The sequence below is a fragment of the Lampris incognitus genome, chromosome 2 (genome assembly GCF_029633865.1).
Source record: "Lampris incognitus isolate fLamInc1 chromosome 2, fLamInc1.hap2, whole genome shotgun sequence".
NCBI classification, from domain to species: domain Eukaryota; kingdom Metazoa; phylum Chordata; class Actinopteri; order Lampriformes; family Lampridae; genus Lampris; species Lampris incognitus.
In genome coordinates this window covers 53,714,331-53,727,385 of record NC_079212.1, presented here as the reverse complement: position 1 = coordinate 53,727,385, position 13,055 = coordinate 53,714,331, and the positions used below count along the sequence as shown (strand labels likewise).

Below are 13,055 nucleotides of genomic sequence, written 5' to 3'. Positions count from 1 at the left end.
GAGGGGCAATATAAAAACTAAAATGTGCATGGGTCACTTGGCTACCAAACCACATATTGGATCTACCACCCCAAATTACTAACATGGGCTCCAGTAACTGCTTTTAGATCAGAGGAATTAAAATCTTGTTTTGCGTCAAGGTTTCTCACCTGGTTTGAAGTGGGCCTCCACAAAGACCAGGATGGAGTTGCTAGGTGCCAGGTTGCGGACACGCACACTCATGAAGTCTTTCTGCACCTCTGACTTCCTGAATAACTCATTGAGCTGCAGGAGAGAGAGGAGACTGAGGCTGAGATATGAGCCTGATAATGTGCTCCACATGATGATAGAAGCTCTACATAATGATAGAAGCTCCACATGATGATAGAAGCTCTAGATAATGATAGAAGCTCCACATGATTAGATAGAGGCTCCACATGATGATAGAAGCTCTACATAATGATGGAAGCTCCACATGATGATAGAGGGTCTACATGATGATAGACACTCTAACATGATGATAGAAGCTCTACATGACAACAGAAGCTCTACATGACAACAGAAGCTCCACATGATGATAGAAGCTCTACATGATGATAGAAGCTCCACATGATGATAGAGCCTCCACATGATGATAGAAGCTCTACATAATGATGGAAGCTCCACACGATAATAGAGGGTCTACATGATGATAGACACTCTAACATGATGATAGAAGCTCTACATGGCAACAGAAGCTCTACATGATGATAGAAGCTCTACATGATGATATAAGCTCCACATGACAACAGAAGCTCCACATGATGATAGAAGCTCTAGATAATGATAGAAGCTCCACATGATTAGATAGAGGGTCTACATGATGATAGACACTCTAACATGATGATAGAAGCTCTACATGACAACAGAAGCTCTACATGATGATAGAAGCTCCACATGATGATAGAAGCTCTACATGATGATAGAAGCTCCACATGATGATAGAGGCTCCACATGATGATAGAAGCTCTACATAATGATGGAAGCTCCACACGATAATAGAGGGTCTACATGATGATAGACACTCTAACATGATGATAGACGCTCTACATGATAGAAGCTCTACATGACAACAGAAGCTCTACATGATGATATAAGCTCCACATGATGATAGAAGCTCTACATGATGATAGAAGCTCCACATGATGATAGAGGCTCCACATGATGATAAAAGCTCTACATAATGATGGAAGCTCCGCATGATGATAGAGGGTCTACATGATGATAGACGCTCCACATGATGATAGAGGCTCTACATGACAACAGAAGCTCTACATGACAACAGAAGCTCTACATGATGAAAGAAGCTCAACATGTTGATAGAAGCTCCACATGATGATAGAGGCTCCACATGATGATAGAAGCTCTACATAATGATAGAAACTCCACATGATGATAGAGGCTCTACATGATGATAGAAGCTCTACATGATGATAGCAGCTGTGCATAATGATAGAAGCTCTACATGATGATATACACTCTAACATGAAGATAGAAGCTCCACATGATGATAGAAGCGCTACATGACAACAGCAGCTCTACATGATGAAAGAAGCTCTACATGGTGATAGAGGCTCTACATGATAATAGACACTCTAACGTGATGATAGACGCTCCACGTGATGATAGAGGCTCTACATGATGATAGAAGCTCTACATGATGATAGACACTCTAACGTGATGATAGACGCTCCACATGATGATAGAGGCTCTACATGATGATAGAAGCTCTACATGACAACAGAAGCTATACATGATGAAAGAAGCTCCACATGATGATAGAAGCTCCGGATGATGATAGAAGCTCCACATGATGATAGAAGCTCCAAATGATGACAGAGGCTCTGCATGATGATAGACACTCTAACATGATGATAGACGCTCTACATGATGTTAGAAGCTGTACATGACAACAGAAGCTTTACATGATGATAGAAGCTCCATATGATGATAGAAGCTCTACATGATGATAGACACTCTAACATGATGATAGATGCTCCACATGATGATAAAAGCTCTAAATGACAACAGAAGCTGTACATGATGATAGAAGCTCCACATGATGATAGAAGCACCACATGATGATAGAAGCTCTACATGACAACAGAAGCTCTACATGACAACAGAAGCTCTACATGATGATAGAAGCTCTACATGATGATAGAAGCTCCACATGACAACAGAAGCTCTACATGATGATAGAAGCTCTATATGATGATAGAAGCGCCACATGATGATAGAAGCTCTACATGATGATAGACACTCTAACATGATGATAGATGCTCCACATGATGATAGAAGCTCTACATGACAACAGAAGCTCTACATGACAACAGAAGCTCTACATGATGATAGAAGCTCTACATGATGATAGAAGCTCCACATGACAACAGAAGCTCTACATGATGATAGAAGCTCCACATGATGATAGAAGCGCCACATGATGATAGAAGCTCTACATGAAAACAGAAGCTCTACATGACAACAGAAGCTCTAAATGATGATAGAAGCTCCACATGATGATAGAAGCTCCAAATGATGACAGAGGCTCTGCATGATGATAGACACTCTAACATGATGATAGACGCTCCACATGATGATAGAAGCTCTACATGACAACAGAAGCTCTACATGATGATAGAAGCTCCACATTATGATAGAAGCTCTATATTGAGAGGAGACACTCTACCATGATGATAGAGGCTCCACATGATGATAGAAGCTCTAAATGACAACAGAAGCTCTACATGATGATAGAAGCTCCACATGATGATAGAAGCGCCACATGATGATAGAAGCTCTACATGAGAACAGAAGCTCTACATGACAACAGAAGCTCTACATGATGATAGAAGCTCTACATGATGATAGAAGCTCCACATGACAACAGAAGCTCTATATGATGATAGAAGCTCCACATGATGATAGAAGCGCCACATGATGACAGAAGCTCTACATGATGATAGACACTCTAACATGATGATAGACGCTCCACATGATGATAGAAGCTCTACATGAGAACAGAAGCTCTACATGATGATAGAAGCTCTACATGATGACACACCCTAACATGATGATAGAAGCTCCACATGATGATAGAAGCTCTACTTGACAACAGAAGCTCTACATGATAATAGAAGCTCCACATGATGATAGAAACTCCACATGATGATAGAAGCTCTACATGAGAACAGAAGCTCTACATGATGATAGAAGCTCTACGTGATGATAGAAGCTCCACATGACAACAGAAGCTCTTCATGATGATAGAAGCTCCACATGATGATGGAAGCTCCATATGACAACAGAAGCTCTATATGATGAACGAAGCTCCACATGATGATAGAAGCTCCACATGATGATAGAGGCTCTACATGATGATAGAAGCTCGACATGACAACAGCAGCTCTACATGATGAAAGAAGCTCCACATGATGATAGAAGCTGCACATGATGATAGACACTCTGACATGATGATAGACGCTCCACATGATGATAGAAACTCTACATGACAACAGAAGCTCTACATGATGAAAGAAGCTCCACATGATGATAGAAGCTCTACATGACGATAGACACTCTAACATGATGATAGAAGCTCCACATGATGATAGAAGCTCTACATGACAACAGAAGCTCTACATGATGATAGAAGCTCCACATGATGATAGAAGCTCCACGTGATGATTGAGGCTCCACATGATGATAGAAGCTCTACATGATGACACACCCTAACATGATGAAAGAAGCTCCACATGATGATAGAAGCTCTACTTGACAACAGAAGCTCTACATGATGATAGAAGCTCCACATGATGATAGAAACTCCACATGATGATAGAAGCTCTACATGAGAACAGAAGCTCTACATGATGATAGAAGCTCTACATGATGATAGAAGCTCCACATGACAACAGAAGCTCTATATGATGATAGAAGCTCCACATGATGATAGAAGCGCCACATGATGACAGAAGCTCTACATGATGATAGACACTCTAACATGATGATAGACGCTCCACATGATGATAGAAGCTCTACATGAGAACAGAAGCTCTACATGATGATAGAAGCTCTACATGATGACACACCCTAACATGATGATAGAAGCTCCACATGATGATAGAAGCTCTACTTGACAACAGAAGCTCTACATGATAATAGAAGCTCCACATGATGATAGAAACTCCACATGATGATAGAAGCTCTACATGAGAACAGAAGCTCTACATGATGATAGAAGCTCTACGTGATGATAGAAGCTCCACATGACAACAGAAGCTCTTCATGATGATAGAAGCTCCACATGATGATGGAAGCTCCACATGACAACAGAAGCTCTATATGATGAACGAAGCTCCACATGATGATAGAAGCTCCACATGATGATAGAGGCTCTACATGATGATAGAAGCTCGACATGACAACAGCAGCTCTACATGATGAAAGAAGCTCCACATGATGATAGAAGCTGCACATGATGATAGACACTCTGACATGATGATAGACGCTCCACATGATGATAGAAACTCTACATGACAACAGAAGCTCTACATGATGAAAGAAGCTCCACATGATGATAGAAGCTCTACATGACGATAGACACTCTAACATGATGATAGAAGCTCCACATGATGATAGAAGCTCTACATGACAACAGAAGCTCTACATGATGATAGAAGCTCCACATGATGATAGAAGCTCCACGTGATGATTGAGGCTCCACATGATGATAGAAGCTCTACATGATGACACACCCTAACATGATGAAAGAAGCTCCACATGATGATAGAAGCTCTACTTGACAACAGAAGCTCTACATGATGATAGAAGCTCCACATGATGATAGAAACTCCACATGATGATAGAAGCTCTACATGAGAACAGAAGCTCTACATGATGATAGAAGCTCTACGTGATGATAGAAGCTCCACATGACAACAGAAGCTCTTCATGATGATAGAAGCTCCACATGATGATGGAAGCTCCACATGACAACAGAAGCTCTATATGATGAACGAAGCTCCACATGATGATAGAAGCTCCACATGATGATAGAGGCTCTACATGATGATAGAAGCTCGACATGACAACAGCAGCTCTACATGATGAAAGAAGCTCCACATGATGATAGAAGCTGCACATGATGATAGACACTCTGACATGATGATAGACGCTCCACATGATGATAGAAACTCTACATGACAACAGAAGCTCTACATGATGAAAGAAGCTCCACATGATGATAGAAGCTCTACATGACGATAGACACTCTAACATGATGATAGAAGCTCCACATGATGATAGAAGCTCTACATGACAACAGAAGCTCTACATGATGATAGAAGCTCCACATGATGATAGAAGCTCCACGTGATGATTGAGGCTCTACATGATGATAGAAGCTCTACATGACAACAGAAGCTCTACGTGATGAAAGAAGCTCCACATGATGATAGAAGCTCTACATGATGATAGACACTCTAACATGATGATAGAAGTTCCAAATGATGATAGAAGCTCTACATGACAACAGAAGCTCTACATGATGATAGAAGTTCCACATGATGATGGACGCTCCACATGACGACAGAAGCTCTACATGATGAAAGAAGCTCCACATGATGATAGAAGCTCTACATGACGATAGACACTCTAACATGATGATAGAAGCTCCACATGATGATACAAGCTCTACATGACAACAGAATCTCTACATGATGATGGAAGCTCAACATGATGATAGAAGCACTACATGACAACAGAAGCTCTACATGATGAAAGAAGCTCCACATGATGATAGAGGCTCTATATGATGATGGAAGCTCTACATGACAACAGAAGCTCTACATGATGAAAGATGCTCAACATGATGATAGAAGCTCCACATGATGATAGAAGCTCCACATGATGATAGAGGCTCTACATGATGATAGAAGCTCCACATGAGGATACAAGCTCCAAATGATGACAGAAGCTCTACATGATGATAGACACTCTAACATGATGATAGATGCTACACATGATGATAGAAGCTGTACATGACAACAGAAGCTCTACATGATGAAAGAAGCTCCACATGATGATAGAAGCTCTACATGATGATAGACAATCCAACATGATGATAGACGCTCCACATGATGATAGAAGCTCTACATGATGATAGAAGCTCTACATGATAATAGAAGCTCCACATGACAACAGAAGCTCTACATGATGATAGAAGCTCCTAATGATGATGGAAGCTCCACATGACAACAGAAGCTCTACATGATGAAAGAAGCTCCACATGATGATAGAAGCTCCACATGATGATAGAGGCTCTACATGATGATAGAAGCTCTACATGACAACACAAGCTCTAAATGATGAAGGAAGCTCCACATGATGATAGAAGCTCCACATGATGATAGAGGCTCTACATGATGATAGACACTCTAACATGATGATAGACGCTCCACATGATGATAGAAACTCTACATGACAACAGAAGCTCTACATGATGATTGACGCTCCACATGATGATAGAAGCTCTACATGAGAACAGAAGCTCTACATGACAACAGAAGCTCTACATGATGATAGAAGCTCTACATGATAATGGAAGCTCCACATGACAACAGAAGCTCTACATGATGATAGAAGCTCCTAATGATGATGGAAGCTCCACATGACAACAGAAGCTCTACATGATGAAAGAAGCTCCACATGATGATAGAAGCTCCACATGATGATAGAGGCTCTGTATGATAATAGAAGCTCTACATGACAACAGAAGCTCTACATGATGAAAGAAGCTCCACATGATGATAGAAGCTCTAGATGATGGAGGCTCTACATGATGATAGACACTCTAACATGATGATAGAAGCTCCACATGATGATAGAAGCTCTACATGACAACGGAAGCTCTACATGATGATAGAAGCTCTACATGATGATAGAAGCTCCACATGACCAGAGAAGCTCTACATGACGATAGAAGCTCCACATGATGATGGAATCTCCGCATGACAACAGAAGCTCTACATGATGAAAGAAGCTCTACATGATGATAGAAGCTCTACATGACAACAGCAGCTCTACATGATGAAAGAAGCTCTACATGATGACAGAAGCTCTACATGACAACAGAAGCTCTACATGATGATAGAAGCTCCGCATGATGATAGAAGCTCCACATGATGATAGGAACTCCACATGATGATTGAGGCTCTACATGATGATAGAAGCTCTACATGACAACAGAAGCTCTACATGATGATAGAAGCTCCACATGATGATAGAAGCTCCACATGACGACACTAGCTCTACATGATGAAAGAAGCTCCACATGATGATAGAAGCTCTACATGACGATAGACACTCTAAAATGATGATAGAAGCTCCACATGATGATAGAAGCTCTACATGACAACAGAAGCTCTACATGATGATAGGAGCTCCATGTGATGATAGAAGCTCTACATGACAACAGAAGCTCTGCATGATTATAGACACTCTAACATGATGATAGAAGCTCAACATGATGATAGAAGCGCTACATGACAACAGAAGCTCTACATGATGAAAGAAGCTCAACATGATGATAGAAGCTCCACATGATGATAGAGGCTCTACATGATGATAGAAGCTCCACATGATGATAGAAGCTCCAAATGATGACAGAAGCTCTACATGATGATAGACACTCTAACATGATGATAGACGCTACACATGATGATAGAAGCTCTACATGACAACAGAAGCTCTACATGATGATAGAAGCTCTATATGATAATAGAAGCTCCACATGACAACAGAAGCTCTACATGATGATAGAAGCTCCACATGTTGATGGAAGCTCCACATGACAACAGAAGCTCTATATGACGAAAGAAGCTCCACATGATGATAGAAGCTCCACATGATGATAGAGGCTCTACATGATGATAGAAGCTCTACATGACAACACAAGCTCTACATGATGAAAGAAGCTCCACATGATGATAGAAGCTCCACATGATGATAGAGGCTCTACATGATGATAGACACCCTAACATGATGATAGACGCTCCACATGATGATAGAAACTCTACATGACAACAGAAGCTCTACATGATGAAAGAAGCTGCACATGATGATACAAGCTCTACATGAGAACAGAAGCTCTACATGACAACAGAAGCTCGACATGATGATAGAAGCTCTACATGATGATAGAAGCTCCACATGACAACAGAAGCTCTACATGATGATAGAAGCTCCACATGATGATGGAAGCTCCACATGACAGCAGAAGCTCTATATGATGATAGAAGCTCCACATGATGATAGAAGCTCCACATGATGATAGAGGCTCTACATGATGATAGAAGCTCTACATGACAACAGAAGCTCTACATGATGAAAGAAGCTCCACATGATGATAGAAGCTCCACATGATGATAGAGGCTCTACATGATGATAGACACTCTAACATGACGAAAGACGCTACACATGATGATAGAAACTCTACATGACAACAGAAGCTCTACATGATGAAAGAAGCTCCACATATGATAGAAGCGCTACATGACGATAGACACTCTAACATGATGATAGAAATTCCACATGATGATAGAAGCTCTACATGACAACAGAAGCTCTACATGATGATAGAAGCTCCATGTGATGATAGAAGCTCTACATTACAACAGAAGCTCTACATGATGATAGAAGCTCCAAATGATCACAGAAGCTCTACATGATGATAGACACTCTAACATGATGATAGACGCTACACATGATGATAGAAGCTCTACATGACAACAGAAGCTCTACATGATGATAGAAGCTCTATATGATAATAGAAGCTCCACATGACAACAGAAGCTCTACATGATGATAGAAGCTCTACATGTTGATGGAAGCTCCACATGACAACAGAAGCTCTATATGACGAAAGAAGCTCCACATGATGATAGAAGCTCCACATGATGATAGAGGCTCTACATGATGATAGAAGCTCTACATGACAACACAAGCTCTACATGATAAAAGAAGCTCCACATGATGATAGAAGCTCCACATGATGATAGAGGCTCTACATGATGATAGACACCCTAACATGATGATAGACGCTCCACATGATGATAGAAACTCTACATGACAACAGAAGCTCTACATGATGAAAGAAGCTGCACATGATGATAGAAGCTCTACATGAGAACAGAAGCTCTACATGATGATAGAAGCTCCACATGATGATGGAAGCTCCACATGACAACAGAAGCTCTATATGATGATAGAAGCTCCACATGATGATAGAAGCTCCACATGATGATAGAGGCTCTACATGATGATAGAAGCTCTACATGACAACAGAAGCTCTACATGATGAAAGAAGCTCCACATGATGATAGAAGCTCCACATGATGATAGAGGCTCTACATGATGATAGACACTCTAACATGACGAAAGACGCTACACATGATGATAGAAACTCTACATGACAACAGAAGCTCTACATGATGAAAGAAGCTCCACATATGATAGAAGCGCTACATGACGATAGACACTCTAACATGATGATAGAAATTCCACATGATGATAGAAGCTCTACATGACAACAGAAGCTCTACATGATGATAGAAGCTCCATGTGATGATAGAAGCTCTACATGACAACAGAAGCTCTACATGATGATAGACACTCTAACATGATGATAGAAGCTCAAGATTATGATAGAAGCGCTACATGATGATAGAAGCTCTACATGATGAAAGAAGCTCGACATGATGATAGAGGCTCCACATGATGATAGACACTCTAACGTGATGATAGATGCTCCACATGATGATAGAGACTCTACATGATGATGGAAGCTCTACATGACAACAGAAGCTCTACATGATGAAAGAAGCTCAACATGATGATAGAAGCTCCACATGATGATAGAAGCTCCACATGATGATAGAAGCTCTACATGACAACAGAAGCTCTACATGATGATAGAAGCTCCACATGATGATAGAAGCTCCACATGATGATAGAAGCTCTACATGATGATAGAAGCTCCACATGATGATAGAAGCGCCACATGATGATGGAAGCTCTACATGAGAACAGAAGCTCTACATGACAACAGAAGCTCTACATGATGATAGAAGCTCTACATAATGATAGAAGCTCCACATGACAACAGAAGCTCTACATGATGATAGAAGCTCCACATGATGATGGAAGCTCCACATGACAACAGAAGCTCTACATGATGATAGAAGCTCCACATGATGATGGAAGCTCCACATGACAACAGAAGCTCTATATGATGAAAGAAGCTCCACATGATGATAGAAGCTCCACATGATGATAGAGGCTCTACATGATGATAGAAGCTCTACATGACAACAGCAGCTCTACATGATGAAAGAAGCTCCACATGATGATAGAAGCTCTAGATGATGGAGGCTCTAGATGATAGACACTCTAACATGATGATAGAAGCTCCACATGATGATAGAAGCTCTAAATGACAACGGAAGCTCTACATGATGATAGAAGCTCTACATGATGATAGAAGCTCCACATGACATGAGAAGCTCTACATGATGATAGAAGCTCCACATGATGATGGAATCTCCACATGACAACAGAAGCTCTACATGATGATAGAAGCTCCACATGATGATAGAGGCTGTACATGATGATAGACACTCTAACATGATGATAGACGCTCCACATGATGATAGAAACTCTGCATGACAACAGAAGCTCTACATGATGAAAGAAGCTCTACATGATGATAGAAGCTCTACATGACAACAGCAGCTCTACATGATGAAAGAAGCTCCACATGATGATAGAGGCTCTATATGATGATAGACACTCTAACATGATGATAGACGCTCCACATGATGATATAAACTCTACATGACAACAGAAGCTCTACAAGATGAAAGAAGCTCTACATGATGACAGAAGCTCTACATGACAACAGAAGCTCTACATGATGATAGAAGCTCCGCATGATGATAGAAGCTCCACATGATGATAGAAGCTCCACATGATGATTGAGGCTCTACATGATGATAGAAGCTCTACATGACAACAGAAGCTCTACATGACGAAAGAAGCTCCACATGATGATAGAAGCTCTACATGACGATAGACACTCTAACATGATGATAGAAGTTCCACATGATGATAGAAGCTCTACATGACAACAGAAGCTCTACATGATGATAGAAGCTCCACATGATGATAGAAGCTCCACATGACGACAGAAGCTCTACATGATGAAAGAAGCTCCACATGATGATAGAAGCTCTACATGACGATAGACACTCTAAAATGATGATAGAAGCTCCACATGATGATAGAAGCTCTACATGACAACAGAAGCTCTACATGATGATTGAAGCTCCATGTGATGATAGAAGCTCTACATGACAACAGAAGCTCTGCATGATGATAGACACTCTAACATGATGATAGAAGCTCAACATGATGATAGAAGCTCTACATGACAACAGAAGCTCTACATGATGAAAGAAGCTCCACATGATGATAGAGGCTCTACATCATGATAGACACTCTAACGTGATGATAGACGCTACACATGATGATAGAGGCTCTACATGATAATGGAAGCTCTACATGACAACAGAAGCTCTACATGATGAAAGAAGCTCAACATGATGATAGAAGCTCCACATGATGATAGAGGCTCTACATGATGATAGAAGCTCCACATGATGATAGAAGCTCCAAATGATGACAGAAGCTCTACATGATGATAGACACTCTAACATGATGATAGACGCTACACATGATGATAGAAGCTCTACATGACAACAGAGGCTCTACATGATGAAAGAAGCTCCACATGATGATAGAAGCTCTACATGACGATAGACACTCTAAAATGATGATAGAAGCTCCACATGATGATAGAAGCTCTACATGACGATAGACACTCTAAAATGATGATAGAAGCTCCACATGATGATAGAAGCTCTTCATGACAACAGAAGCTCTACATGATGATAGGAGCTCCATGTGATGATAGAAGCTCTACATGACAACAGAAGCTCTGCATGATGATAGACACTCTAACATGATGATAGAAGCTCAACATGATGATAGAAGCGCTACATGACAACAGAAGCTCTACATGATGAAAGAAGCTCAACATGACGATAGAAGCTCCACATGATGATAGAGGCTCTACATGATGATAGAAGCTCCACATGATGATAGAAGCTCCAAATGATGAGAGAATCTCTACATGATGATAGACACTCTAACATGATGATAGACGCTACACATGATGATAGAAGCTCTACATGACAACAGAGGCTCTACATGATGAAAGAAGCTCCACATGATGATAGAAGCTCTACATGATGATAGACACTCTAACATGATGATAGACGCTCCACATGATGATAGAAGCTCTACATGACAACAGAAGCTCTACATGATGATAGAAGCTCCACATGATGATAGAAGCGCCACATGATGATAGAAGCTCTACAAGAGAACAGAAGCTCTACATGACAACAGAAGCTCTACATGATGATAGAAGCTCTACATGATGACAGAAGCTCTACATGATGATAGACACTCTAAGATGATGATAGACGCTCCACATGATGATAGAAGCTCTACATGAGAACAGAAGCTCTACATGACAACAGAAGCTCTACATGATGATAGAAGCTCTATATGATGATAGAAGCTCCACATGACAACAGAAGCTCTACATGATGATAGAAGCTCCACATGATGATAGAAGCGCCACATGATGATAGAAGCTCTACATGAGAACAGAAGCTCTACATGACAACAGAAGCTCTACATGATGATAGAAGCTCCACATGATGATAGAAGCTCCAAATGATGACAGAGGCTCTGCATGATGATAGACACTCTAACATGATGATAGACGCTCCACATGATGATAGAAGCTCTACATGACAACAGAAGCTCTACATGATGAAGGAAGCTCCACATAATGATAGAAGCTCCACATGATGATAGAAGCTCTAAATGACAACAGAAGCTCTACATGA

At 40.8% G+C, this 13,055-nt stretch overlaps 1 protein-coding gene across 1 annotated transcript in view; it reads right to left on the bottom strand.

Annotated features, from left to right (window-relative positions):
• The window catches only part of agrn (agrin), a 556,768-nt gene that overhangs the window by 158,450 nt on the left and 385,263 nt on the right, over positions 1 to 13,055 (bottom strand). The window contains exon 18 of the mRNA XM_056300025.1: positions 150 to 264. Coding sequence (XP_056156000.1) covers positions 150 to 264 — 115 coding nt within the window. The remainder of the gene's footprint in view (positions 1 to 149; positions 265 to 13,055) is intronic.